This window comes from Aulostomus chinensis, chromosome 18 (assembly GCF_037954235.1).
Source record: "Aulostomus chinensis isolate RoL2024-O1b breed Wild chromosome 18, RoL_Achi_v1.0, whole genome shotgun sequence".
NCBI lineage: Eukaryota > Metazoa > Chordata > Actinopteri > Syngnathiformes > Aulostomidae > Aulostomus > Aulostomus chinensis.
This window is the reverse complement of record NC_141337.1, coordinates 17,673,772-17,687,642: the sequence shown is the minus strand read 5'-3', so window position 1 is coordinate 17,687,642 and position 13,871 is coordinate 17,673,772. Positions and strand designations below refer to the sequence as shown.

General features: G+C 41.4%; 1 protein-coding gene across 2 annotated transcripts; it reads right to left on the bottom strand.

Moving 5' to 3' along the window:
- Positions 1 to 504: 504 nt before the first annotated feature.
- Positions 505 to 13,821, bottom strand: LOC147245500 (transmembrane protein 184B-like). 2 transcript variants are annotated; one of them, XM_086185378.1, is made up of 10 exons: positions 13,347 to 13,821; positions 10,056 to 10,289; positions 7,489 to 7,654; positions 5,473 to 5,563; positions 5,296 to 5,371; positions 5,026 to 5,117; positions 4,717 to 4,886; positions 4,001 to 4,195; positions 3,594 to 3,620; positions 505 to 2,872 (listed from the first exon to the last, which is right to left on the bottom strand). In XM_086185378.1, exons 2-10 carry the CDS (start codon positions 10,287 to 10,289, stop codon positions 2,643 to 2,645), a joined length of 1,281 nt encoding a protein of 426 aa, XP_086041504.1. In that variant the 5' UTR covers positions 13,347 to 13,821; the 3' UTR covers positions 505 to 2,642. The 2 variants fall into 2 exon arrangements, with proteins under 2 accessions (XP_086041504.1, XP_086041505.1); XM_086185379.1 differs by lacking the exon at positions 3,594 to 3,620.
- Between the last annotated feature and the right edge of the window lie 50 nt (positions 13,822 to 13,871).

Sequence of the window (13,871 nt, the reverse complement as noted above, 5' to 3'; positions counted from 1 at the left end):
TCTCAGTTTTGTAGTTAGTTGTTTTTTTTTGTTGTTTTTCAACTGCCGTTCCGAAATGACAGATCAACAAATATATTGACTTGCTAAATTTGCTGTGGTTGCTCTCACCAGATCAATTTGAAAAACACTCCCGTAGCAGTAACGCTGCACTTGACGCTACCATGGACAGTTCTACAGAGAATGCAGCTTTCGGTCCTGAAACGCGAAGCCATTACATGGGTGCCTTAGCTGCATTCTTTCTAATGTTCAGCAGGAGGCAACACTATTGGTGACGAAGGGATGAGGATATGACCCTTATATTACATGACCGACTCTGTAAATGTTTTACGAATGAGCTAAGTTCATTACTAGAATAAATGAATAAACAAGTCCTTAACCTTTTCTTATTTATCATACTTTATAAGTATTACACATCACAAAATGCTCTTTTGTGACAGCGATGGGCTCTGCCTAAGCAATGGTGCCAGTTAATCAAAATAAAAGCAAGGCAGAAATGCATTTTGTCCATTTCTCTAGTTTCTTTTATTTTATTTTCAACACCAACAAAAACCCATACAGCGTAAAAGCATGAGATAATAACAATATACAAATTAGAATGTATACAACAGAAATGAAACAGGAGAATATATGAAAATTCAAATATTAAGACACAAAAATATTAAAACAAAGCACTATACAAAGCAATGCCAATGCAGTCATCATCATGAATGTTTCGCAGTGCTCAGTTTCTCATTTTACGACATTTCTTCCATTTCTGGTACAATATTTTCTGGTATAATATATTCTTTTTGTTTTTAATTAAAACCCAGCTTTTAAATCTCATAATATCAAAACTAATATTTGATAATGATTTAAACCACCACGCTTGAGCGTGAAATGCTGTTACCTGGGAACAAGTATTATGCAGTGAATTTCACTTTTTCGATACCACTAAGTTAGTGTAAAAAGAACCAAATCCCTCAACCTCAGAGCACTAGATTCAGTGGAAAGATGGATACCCAAGTGATGTATTAATCATGGAGGTGGTTGGAGGAGAAATATGGGTCAGCAGTTAGCACCCTCTGGTGGTGGTTCCCCATATGACTAAAGCCTTTCTTCTAACTGATGAGCATTTTCTCACGGGAAAATCAGCCGAGCACAGCTGAGGATCACTTTGGCTCTTAGTGTTTTGTTTTGTTTTTCTTTAAAATCTAGACTACATTCAGTATTCATGGCGAGGACTCGACTCTATATTTACCTCCACTCAAAATTAACGTCTGCATTCTCAACAAAACATAAAAGGAAAACGATGAACACTCATTTCCAGGAAGCATTAAGCACAATGTCACCTGTGAAATGGTCCTACTCAGTGGGTGTGCTGCTCTGCGTTGCCATCAAACATTTAAGATTACAACCACAAGCGACTTCTATACTGGCTGCTGCTTAAATGGTATATTCAACATCACCTGACAACAGTAAGAACGATTAACTCAAGCACTGTTATCTTTTGGGCACTGACAGCAGGAACAGCAGAGGTTGACAGGGCTCTCGCCAAGCGTTCAGCTCAGTTAAGACGATGCTATCGCATGCTCCTATCATCCTGCGTACGAGCCGGCGCACTTCAGTGTTTCTAGCAATATGAATGCAGTCACATTTCAAGCCTTGTTTGGGGTGACAAGTCTTTGCATGGTCTTTTGAAAGCAACCTTCTGAGTCAGTGCACCAGCAGAGGCAGGCTTGATCTGTGCTACGGACATGCAATGCCCTTAATTGTGGGATTACAACCCATAGCACACCACAGCTGTGCCCGCTCTGCAGGGAAGTGTTACGTCTTCAGTAATCTATAATGTGCGTGGGTGTTGTCCTTCTGTCAGTCTCTGTCCACACTCAAATCTCTGCTACAGCTGTTCCCTCAGTGCTCCGCAAACGACAACACCGTTGGGAAAAGCCCTAAATAATCATACGATTACACTGTGGATTCACTTGTTCATTGGACCCGACAACAAAAATGGAAACGGAATATTTAGAACATTTCTGGAATAACAATTATCCAAACCTAAATGAGATATATCTTCAAGGCATTATAAATAAAAATATTTGTTGATTAAATTCTTACAAATTAAAATAAATCCCAGCAATTCAAAGGCTCCATAGGTGTGCTTGAATATAAATCCAATAAAAAATATTTAAGACAGTGTGTCTTATAGCTGCAGCATCCTACGACTGCATTCTCCATTTGGCAATGTTTCAGGAATAGTTGGCAGAGGGTGACGAGGAGCATTAACAAGGAGCGATATCAATGAAAGATAAAGTAGGCCATGTAAGTCAGGTGAAGTTGGCACTTTTTTGCTGTGGTGTTTAAAGTGCAGCAGAAGGAAAAATAGTTCATCATACACAAAGTATGAATACAGATTTATGTCTGTGATGGCCTCTATGACATCAACACAAATCACAACTTGACCAGTCAGTGAACCTAAACACAGAACACCTCAACTGAACTTCTCTCCTGAAGAATATTTGCAACTTCTCTGCTGTCGTAGGTTGGACATGAATCAGAGCTTCCCAGATAAGAGAGCAACAAAAGATCTGGTTTGTCTCACATGGCTGATAAAAACTCAATCTAGGCTACAAAGAGGAAAGAGGACCTCTGAGTACATTTGAGTCTCAGAACTCGTCGTCGGAGCTGAGCAGCAGGGTCTTCTCATTGTCCCCGCGGGTGCTTAGGTTACTGTGGCTGCGGGAGAGGGGCGGCCCCCCGCTTCGCTCCAGTGTGGACTGCTGGGTGTACTGCTGATACGCTGGGGAGAAGTTGTGGATGGCATCCTGGACCATGTCCCCTGGATTCATGGTCTCCTTCAGGCTACTGGAGATGCTCTTCATTGGGGCGCAGCGGCCTGGATGTTGAGTGGAAACATGAAATATCAATCAAGAGACATGCGCAGAATGGATGGGGAAGGAAGAGGGGGAAAAGGCAGATGAGTGACAAAAAGGTTTTCCGATTAAACAATCAGAGACTTTTGGCTGCATGTTCTTCCCCTGTCTACAATCAAATAAATATATGTTCTACGTTTCTAAAAATATATATTTACAAAATTTAATCAGTAGAATGGAGAAGATCAATCTGTTCTCTACAGATGGTGGAATTTTTGGAAGTCAAGAGGACGAATGAAAGACATTTGCCAAATGATAACACAGCTGGACCTGTGCTGATTTTTGATGTTGGTTACTAACGGTCACTGTCTGACATCTCGTCTCATTTTTCCGTTTGAACATATTTTTCTGCCTCTAACAAGCAGGTGCGACTTTGATAGAGCGGGAGAGAGAGTAGCAGAGCACCACCGGCCTGCGTGGAAATGCACACTAAACAAGATTGAATCAGGAGAAATGGAAAAGCAAAAATCAAGGGCTGAATTAAAGAGCTGCAAAATGAACACGAACAAGATGTATAGTATACCGATGGTTTTAAACATATAAACTGACTTCATGTTGAACTGAAAATTTTAATGCCAGTGTTGTTAGAATCATGGACATTTAGCCACTATCAAACACAAAGAACAAACAGAAGCTCTGGAATGGGTAAAAACAAGTAGAACTGTGTGCTAGCATCAGACCTACCGTACTGTCCATAGATAGGAAATGAGCCTTTCAGTGCAGCAGAGCGAGGAAAAGAGAGAACAGGGGAACATTGAGCACGAGAGAGTGGAGATAAACATGAAGGAACAGGAAACAAAGAGAGAAAGACTCCGATTATTTAGAGAGTATAAAAGATCAGAAAGTATAACAGGGGTGGTAGTAAAAAAAAAAAAGTGGGACTCAAAGAGGGTGGTTGGATCAGTCTTGAATGGTTGCAGAAGACAAATTACATTGAAAATCATTTCAAAACTTTCACATCAGAAAGATTATGACACACATAAGAACATACAAGCTCCATATTTAGACATTTGAATTTAACTTTCCCACCTCAAACCAGGGCAAATTACACCAGACAGTGTAATACCCTCAAACACACACGCTTCCCTTACCATATGAGTCCAGTCTTTTGTCCATATAGACCTTATAAGTAAAAGCATGGCGCAGAGCAATGGCAGCGAAGAACATCTCAATGCAGATGATGAAGTTCTGGTAGCCAGCAGCGACTGTTCCCTCACCCACAGAGAAGTCAGCAGAGCTGATCTGAGGAATGGCTCCACACTTTTCCAGGATGGCTAGCAGCATCCCTGAATTTGACGGTGAAACAGAGAGAAAACTGAGATAATGAAGAACAAAAAGTGGACAGGATGGCCTATCACATAACAGGATCCATAACAGGACAACACTGGAATTTTATGGATTATGAGTTCTCTCATGACACTGTACAAGTAGAGCAGGTCCAGCACCTCACTCCTTCAATGAATCTACACCCAACAATTCTCCATCAGCAGCACATCCTGCAACAAAACCTTCCTTTTAACAGGCAGGAATGTGGAGCAGATCCAGGCTCAATGGGGACGGCCTTCTGCTTCGACCGGATGGTGGAAAAGTAAATCATCGATAAAGTCAATGGTGATGAAGATGCAGGCAAAGGTGAGCCAGGCGATAATGGCCGACGCCTTTGACTATTTTTACCGAGCTTCAATGCTAAAAACACAAGCCTCTAGAGAAGCTTTTCTTCCACAGCAGCTACTATTCGATTGAAACATGCCTTCAAAGAAATAATGCCAAAGAAATACTGAGTGCATGCAAAATGAGGTGTTCATACCCTGCCAGAAGGAGAGAAAGATGACAGACTTGACCATGAAGAACTTTAGCACAGGGCTGTATGGGACAAGCAGCTCACGAGTAGCGAAGTAGAAGAGGAACAGCGCATAGAGAGACAGGCTGACAGAGATGTTGTAGATGATGGTCACATACAGGTAGCCACTGGCGACACTGGAAAAGAGGGCCACAGAAAAGACAGTGCTTCAGGTTTGGTTGGGGTAACAAATCAAATGAGATAATACTGGTTTATAAACAGCCTGAATCCAAACTAAACAAATCACTGCTCAGGAAGGTGAATGAGGCATGTTACTTGAAATCTCCATCTCGGTATTTCCCGAAGGCCTGAAGAATGACAGTGATCACTGCCATCAGGGGCTTCACCACACAGAACTGGAGAGTCGCCTGAGGAGGAAAGAGTGAGAAAGAGTGGAGGTAAAGTAGGGTGAATCAATGTGTCAGGAGAAATACTGCGTCAAAATATAGCAGCTGTGCTGTGTTCACCTAACAGTAACATACAAGACTTAAAAAATCCTGCAAGTGAAAATGAACATAATGGAAATGGCGAAAGAGTGTGACTCACCTGTTTGCAAAACCTGAGGAAGCCAATAGAGTATGTCTTGCCCCAAAGACAGCATGTCCCATACACACAGCTCGACCTGAGGTGAAGGTACATGTTCATAAAGGTCAGAAATACACCTGCAGGCTATTTCAACACTGTTGGCGCCATAAAGAGAAGCTGAGAGCTATCAAGACTTACTCGATAGGTTTCCCTCGGATTTCAGCCATGATAGCGCTCTCCCCTCCAAGGTACTCGTAACACAGACTCAGGAAATTGTAGATGACAAAGGCTGCAGGGTCACACACAGAAAACTACAGTTTTAGAGGGTTTCTAATAACTTAGTACTGATGTGCAGATCTGAATAACCATCAATAACAAGTTATATTGTTAACATTCTGCAGGTGCTTGATGCATTACAGAGGCTGCAAAGACAAGCAAACAAACAAAAAAAGACGGCTAATGTCGTTAGAAGATAAAGTACATAATTAAGACACAGATTGAAATTAAAATTAGGGATGAACCAATCTTTCTCTAACTGGCAACCGATTTCGGAACTCTAAATCTATACAGGTCCGGGTGTCTGTCTTGGAGGTGCTTTGCTAAATTCATTGTGTTCGCTCCTTTTGTCGGCACAGTTCTGTTGCATCTCTTGCATATTGGTTTGCTAATGTCCTTTGGCTTTCCTTGTTCACCCGACTCAAACAGCACTTCTGCTATATACAGTATGTGTGTGTGTGTGTGTGTATTTATATATATATATATATGAATTATTTTTACTTTTCAAAATCTATATTTAATCGATCAATCGATATTTTTGACAACCCTATTCTAGGAGTTAATGATTTTGGACACAGTGGTTTTCTCTGAGGTGTATCCTCTCACCTCTAACCAATCAGAGAACAGTTAGTTTGTATACTGCATAAAATAACATATGAACCGATCACACATGCAACAATTGTATCATTTGTGCTGCTGAGTCAGAACAAACCAAACACAATACAGATGCTAACACACCCTGAAACATAGAATGTTGCTGTTTCCTATGTTGTATATCCAGAACACTGGATATTTCTATCAGCTTCCAAACCCCTGATGGTTGTAGCAGCAGCAAGTTAGTTCAGTGTTGTTAACACTTGGTTGTGTTTTGCTGGTTCTGTCACTGAATTGCTGAGCTTGCCATTTCAAGTTGGATAGGAGAGCAATCCACATCCATCAGCTGGCTCAGAAATGATCAGGTAATGTTGTAAGGATAATTGTCAAGGTAGTTAGAAAGTAGTTCCCTTATACTGACAGCCTATGTAGAACAGCTGATGTAGGGATGCCTGAATGCCTGCTGAACCAGGTGTTCTCAGGCTAATTCAAAGGTTTCATCTCAGCTCACCACTCATTAAGCTCACTTTATGGCTTTAGGTGACAACAGTTTAAAATTAAGCCCCTGTTTGGAGCCAACTGACCACCACTGCATAAGTCAACGCAGTTCTAGCTTTGTTAATGTCCTGTAATTACACATGCTGTAGGTTTCCATGCTAAAATCTACAAGGTCTTCTTTTAGCTTGAAAACGGTTGACAGTATGCAAAAGGCAATAACATTATTTTTCAATGTGGATTTTAAAAGTTAATTATCAAAGTCAGGTTTAAAGCTTGAAATACACTGGATTTTATTCACATCACTGCATGAAGCATCAGTGTTTAGTGGCATGTCTATTTTCTTCTTTTCTGCGCCACTCTCATTGCAACTGACGTAACTAAAGCATGTTATTCACTTGCTGGTTTTCATCTGAATTTGTGCATAAATACTCACAGAAATTCCTGTGGAAGTAGACACAATATAGTCTGGTAGGCTAAAGAACAAGCATAGAATTTATATTGTCAGATGGCTTTTAAAAGTCTTCTCAAGGATTCACTGGTTTTCATGCAGTTGCTAGGAAACAGGTTTCCCCTCTCATGCGATCTCCAACAGGCCATGGAGACATGAGAACAAAGATGGCAACCTTTGCAAATGAAGACACTATAAAGGCCATCTGCCACTGGGGTATTATAACACAGAGTTCCCACCCTTTACCTCCCCCCCCATCAGGAGCCAAAAGATACACACTGGAGAAGAAAACACTCATCACTGTGGTGATCTTTGACCTGCAGTGTGTATATAATCAAGCCACGGGCAGAATATGTTGATGTACCAGCTTGAGGCATCGTGTTTCTCAGTCTACTCACCTTCATAGCAGTCTCGCACTGTGTCAAAGTACACATAATACTCCTCATTGGTGAAGAAAAGAAGGCTGAGCCAAGAGTCGAAGGCATAGATGGGGACTATGAAGAGGATCCTCACTATGTGTCTCTGCTCATTTGGAGAGCTGTAGTAACGTAGATGCATGTAGATCTGAAATGAGTGGTGAGACACAGAGGTCAAACAAATGACTTTTCCATCAAAGCCAGACATCTACCTGCTGGTATAGCGAGCAAGAATCTTGATATGAGTTCCTTCAAGTATGTGCGTTAGCTAAGGAGTAGCAAACGTCTCTTCTAAGACATTTGTTATTCTTGTTATCTTTGTATGAATCTGTCACAAGTCCAGTGAACTGATGAGTCACTCCCAGAGCCTTGATACTAATCATACTTCATGATATCACCAGTCACAACACACTGTTCCACTGGGTCACAATTACATGCCCTTGTGTGTCCAGATGATAAGTGAACACATTATGTTCTCTCACGGCAACAGAATATTTTCTGGATCAGCTCTAGAAAAACAGCAGGTTCAGGTCATCAAGCTTCCATCTGCCTATGGCATTAGGATAAATCATTCAAAAATACACGCAACTAGAAATGAGGAGGAGGAGGAAAAAAGAAACAGAAAAATACACTGCACAGGCTTAAAGGTGTAAATAAGCAAAGCTGGTGGGCAGCTGGAAGTTGCAGCTAGGCAGCTACCTATGTGGAGGACTGACAGGAGCAGCCTCACAGCCGTGCCATGGCACAGCTGTGCCCAACAGAAATTAGGGGACCAGTGTGGACCTTCTTGTGACTAATGAGGATATAAAGCTCACAATCTGTAAAACATGTAAGGTCAAAAAAGAACCATAAACCTAATCAGACACTTAAAACTCTTCTCAGCCTTCTCAGTTTGAGGAAGCTGACAAAGGGAGAGCACAAAGGCTAGTAGGAGAGCTTGGAGCCAAGAACTAGCCTGCAGTCTATCCTATCCTTCATTAGCTGCTGCATTCAACTGCTTTTGCAAAGAAGAATTTATTTCCTGTATGCAATATTATTCCAAGATAACATATTGAAGGGGCAGCGTCTTGTCTCAGGCTTAACAAAAGGTGTGGTATCAGCTCAGTATATAGTACGGTCCAACCGATATATGTTTTCCAATATGTGCCGACATTAAGAAAACTTTTACAGCATATAAAATGCAGAAAACAATGCCTATGGTGAATTAAAAATCATGTAATGCAGGGTGTCTAGGTGAAAGCAGCATGGCGCCTTACGGCATGTTAATTTTACTGTTTTACTTGGTTCTTCATTTAATTGGTCATGTAGGAAAATGTTAGAAATCCTCTAATCTATCCATCCATTTTCTAATGCTTATCCTGTTAAGGGTCACGGGAGGGCTGGAGCCTCTCCCAGCTGCCTTCAGGTGAGAGGCAGGGTTCACCCTGGAAGGGTTGCCCGTCTGCTGCAGGGCCAACACATAGAGACAGACAACCATTCACACTCACAGCCACGCCTACGGTCAATTTAGAGTATCAATCAGCCTCGTCCTCTCTTGCATGTCCTTGAGGAGGGGACTAGAACCAAGAACCTTATTGCTGTGAGGCAACAGTGCTAACCACTACACCACCGTGCTGCCAACTTAAGTGTTTCTCAACATTTAAATAACAATGCATATTCCTCACATTAAAAATGGGATATTTATCTGCTTCTTTGTTGAAAACACTCAACATTGATCAACTGAAACAAATTTCTACTTCATGAACCCTGTGTGTGCCTGCATATAGCCAATATGCTTTTGTCAGAGTCGGATATTGGACTACTGTGTGTCTGAAAGGTGTATGTTGACAGACTTGTGGGGGTTGTGAGAAACTGATACAGAGTTTTTATCAGTATCTATTCAGAGCAGCAGACAGCAGAAAGAGGCGGGCTGGCTGATGTCACCAGCCACTCTGTCTGCTTCATCCGGCTCATTTCAAACTGCACAATGTCCCACCTATCGCCTTTCCTGGACTGTAAACAAACACACCTTTGGTAGAACAACTGTGGGTGGTAATGTACCAAGCGTAACACTGCACTCCCCTCACAGGGCTTAATGCTGAGTGACCCTCCTCCCACCTGTACACACCCACACACAACTATCCCCTGTTCTTTGATGAAATCCTTGCGGAGCCAGGAAACCTGTTGCTAAGGTGATAGAGGACTCTTCTATAGCTCAGCAGCAGCAAACAATAGCAGACAAATTACTAACCTTAGCCTGAGGTACAATAGATGCCACTTACATAAACTGGATGCTACGCAAATACTTCTGTCACATGAGGGCTGCTTATCTTCCAGGTAGACAGACAGATTAATCTGTGCAGTTAAAATATCATATTGCTATAATTCACAATTTGTTGTTTTGGGCCAGCTTTGAAACTCATTGTTTTATTCTAAATAGACTTTGGAGCTCATATTATTACACAGGTAACATTGCTGTCACGGGAGAACAGCAGTACAGTTGTGAAAACTGAACCTGCAATACTGAACTTGTGTTTGACTGCAACCTCAAAATGTCAGGCTCCTCTTACCTGGTGACATGTGATCAGGAGGGCTGTCCAAACAAAAAAACCTGAAACAGTTTGGGCGGTGGAGGTCATGAGGAAAATTGGATGGTCTGGTGTGACAACTGGGGCTTCTGGAACCCAGGAAGAATTTGAGGCCTGAGGGGCCATGGTGGCTGGGGCCCGGGGGGCAACACCAGCAGGAGAGTCATTCCCCAACCTCTCTGACAGGGGTATGTCTCTCTGCCAAAGATGACTCATCTGGATGAGGAGAAGGAGGAGAGGGCAAAAGAGAAATTCAGGGACTTAAGGCTTAAGTACTAATATTGAGGTTTTAAAGAAATCGTAGCCCATCAACAACAATTAGCTATATAACCTCAGGTCCAAGGACAACAACTGAATGACACATTGCAAAATGGAAAATGCATCACGACAGACAGGCATAATCTAAATCTCTGCAAAAACATATGCTGATGTCAGAAAAAGACAGTAAAGTAGGACAGTGCACAGATCCTCTGAAAAGCAGATATGTCGAGAGACAGCTTAGGCTTGATGTAGGTGGGCGAGGAAGGGCTGATGAGTTTAAAAACCACACACACCAACACATGCTGAGCCTGAATCATTTGGCCAATGACTGATAGCAATGAGCTGAAGGCTACTTTTTTTTTTGCTTTTGTTTTGCCAAGAGTAGGACCTTTCAAACATGTCTGAAATAATTTTGCAAGAAATACATACAAGGCAAAAAATACCGTTTGAAAGACTTTTTACATACTTTAATTTAAAAATGATTTCAAGTTTCATTTACTGTGTAATACAGTGTTTGCTCAATCAAAAATGAAACATTTTCCAGAAATCTCCACAAATATAAATCATGAACAAGTTGTTTGCAACTACCCTGTGCTGTAGATTAGACTCTGGATACCTTAGAAAAAAATATTAAATAATGTCCAAGTCGGGCTTGGCAACGTAAGCTTGTCTAGCCAACGTGAAATGGGTCTTTTGAATTTTAAGTGTAAAAATAAATAAATAGAAAACACAGCCTTACTGTGACGGGCTATAACTGATTCAGTGCCAGGGTTTGTTATTTCCATGACCAAACTGCTGAAAACCATGCTGGGAAATCAATGTCATAGAGTCAATTAATTGTCAATGCAGTTGTTAGTAAACTGTAGATTAAACCTGGGGGACTCTGATGAGAGCTCACAGCGAGAGGACTGGGGTAGAGTTAATTTAATAAGACTTTTAAAAGATGAAGTTTATTGACAATCATCAGGATTTAATTAGTTTCTGTTTCACACACAATTCTGTTGGGGACAGGTTGCTATTATATGACCGTTGCTGTGCAGCTGACAAAGATGCAAGATGCTAAGTCAAACATGGAAACGTGGATGCAAATGTTAGGTAAATGAGAATGACAACATTTCTGTTGATTATTTAGTGATTTCAAGTATCACACTTGTACTTCCCTTCATAATATACACTATCAATACTTGCAAAGTGGCATAAGCGTATTAGTTTGAGGTTTGTATTGTATCAAGATGAGAGATCCCAGATCCGCTGGATGGTTGCCAATCTCAAGATTACTATTGTGTTACAACATAGCGGAAGTGAAAGTAACACGTGTACATAATTTGGAGGTATCGCTAAAATGCTGAGGGAGGGAGAGATGCTTTGTGTCATCAACCTCATGATCAAATCACCCTGGATCTCCAGAGAGCTGCCGTCTCTCCACCTACATCAGTGTGGTTTCCAGGAAGGCAGTAATTCTATCATTCACAGTGAAAACTAATTCCACAATAACACTAAACCTCCTTTTCAGACCAGCTAATAATTTTGGTTAGCATTTAATGTAGGGAGCGTGAGATGACTCACACCACCTGAGCCAATCAGCTCCTGGCAAAGCAGTTACATGGAACACATCAGCACCTCACACACACACCAACACAACTCAGAATGGTACAGAAAATACAACTTTTCTCAGAACAACAGCCCTGAAATACACAGCCGGAGCAGATTGACATTTTTTAATTGGTGATAGGGTTGATGATTTATTTATTTTTTAATGTTGAATTAACAAATATTTCATGATTACTTATCGACTTTTGCAACATTCTGCTTGTGATGCTGATCCCCACAGGACTCCCAGAAAAAGAATTTCCAAACTTTTATTTTTCATGTAGAATTAAGGCTCTCTTTCTGTCATCCCATCACAAACCTAGAGTATAATTTATCATTTTACATCTCCTTTCTGCCAAATTACCTATTCTGATTAACAGGTAATATATCTATTTACCATTCCTGGACCATATAATATCAAGTCAAAACATTTTCATTACTTATCACAATGAATAAAAACTGTGTCCATGATCTGACCTGTGTAAAAGACCTGTGCTTGTGATGTACACAGGCAAGAATCACAAACAGAAACTATAACAGAGCCCAGTGCCTCCCAGTGTTTCAGAGACAAGAGAGGGAGAGGGGACACTCATCAATGCTGCTGACTGCACCCATGAGCACGTTTCAAAACATGCTTTGTACTTTGACCTCGATCGAATCAGCGATTTGTGACAGGCCATCATATGTCCTCCGGCTGGGAGAGCTGTCTCAAACACTGGCCCTTTTCATACAACCTGCTCAACCCGGGAATATTGTAGTGCTTTTTTAACTCATCGCCATCTGTAAAAAAAAAAAAAAAAAAAAAAAAAAAAGGACGTGCGGACGGGACAGAACAGCGCTGTCGGACCACTGCGAATTGACATTTGGGAACAGCCGGAAGAGCTCGCACAAAAAAAACAAAAAAACAAAAAAAAAACCCACCGATGCGACTGAGATTACACGTCATAAACCTGTTATGGAACGCCAAAAATACGACACATGTCCACACGCCAATTTAGGAGAACGTCAGATTTGCTCGGTTCAGGGTAAACAAGCATAAACGTCAAAGAGAAAAACGCTTGGCTAATTTTTTAAACCGGTATTGCGGAATGTCCGCGTGAAACTGGCTACTGCGAAGCATCAGGCCACCGTAGAACATAAGAATGCTTAACCCTAAACACAAGTCTTTTAATTGTGCATCAGAACCACGGAAAACCTGGAACACCTTCCCCGCTTTCATCCGCGCAGCGACAAAACAGTTGCGTACACCCAAGCTCCATTTTACAGAGAGTGGCATAAGAACGCTAATACAATTTCAATATTAACTACGACTACTACTTAGAGTATTATACTAACTGAAAAAGAGATAACACAACATTAAACTGTGGAACGCGGCAGCCATCAAGCCCTCAGGACCCTACCCTGTTCTATTGCTTTACTTACCTCTGCTGCAGTTGTTTAATCCGCTGTGCTGGTCTGAATCCAAGCATTAATTTAGCTCATCATTTCAATTCGGCTTCACACCTTGGAGCACATGAAGATCAATGGCCGAACGCTGGCCTTCTGAAGAAACCCGAATTTATTTATTCACTGCATCATTGTCTGGAACCCGGAAGCTTGCCCTCTTTTTAAAGCTGGCAAGTGTCGGAAACTGAGGTTTCACTACGCCGTGGGGTGCTAGCTATCGTTAGCTTGTATTCGTAGCCCTGTGCTAGCTCGTTTTTCGTTCTCCCCACAAAGTGAAAACTCGGCATAAAAATGTAAAATGCCTTCCAAAAGCGAAACCCTTCACTTCAAAATTATAATGTATGAAAATAACAGGTGTTATCTTGCCATATTGTATCCAAAACTGCTAAACTAAGTACCGTTACTTCATCCACAGCTGCAGTTCGCTTAACAGCGGCAGCTGCCAGAGAAAGCTTTCATGCGCATGCGCAATAAAGCTTTTTAAACTCTGCCATTTACATG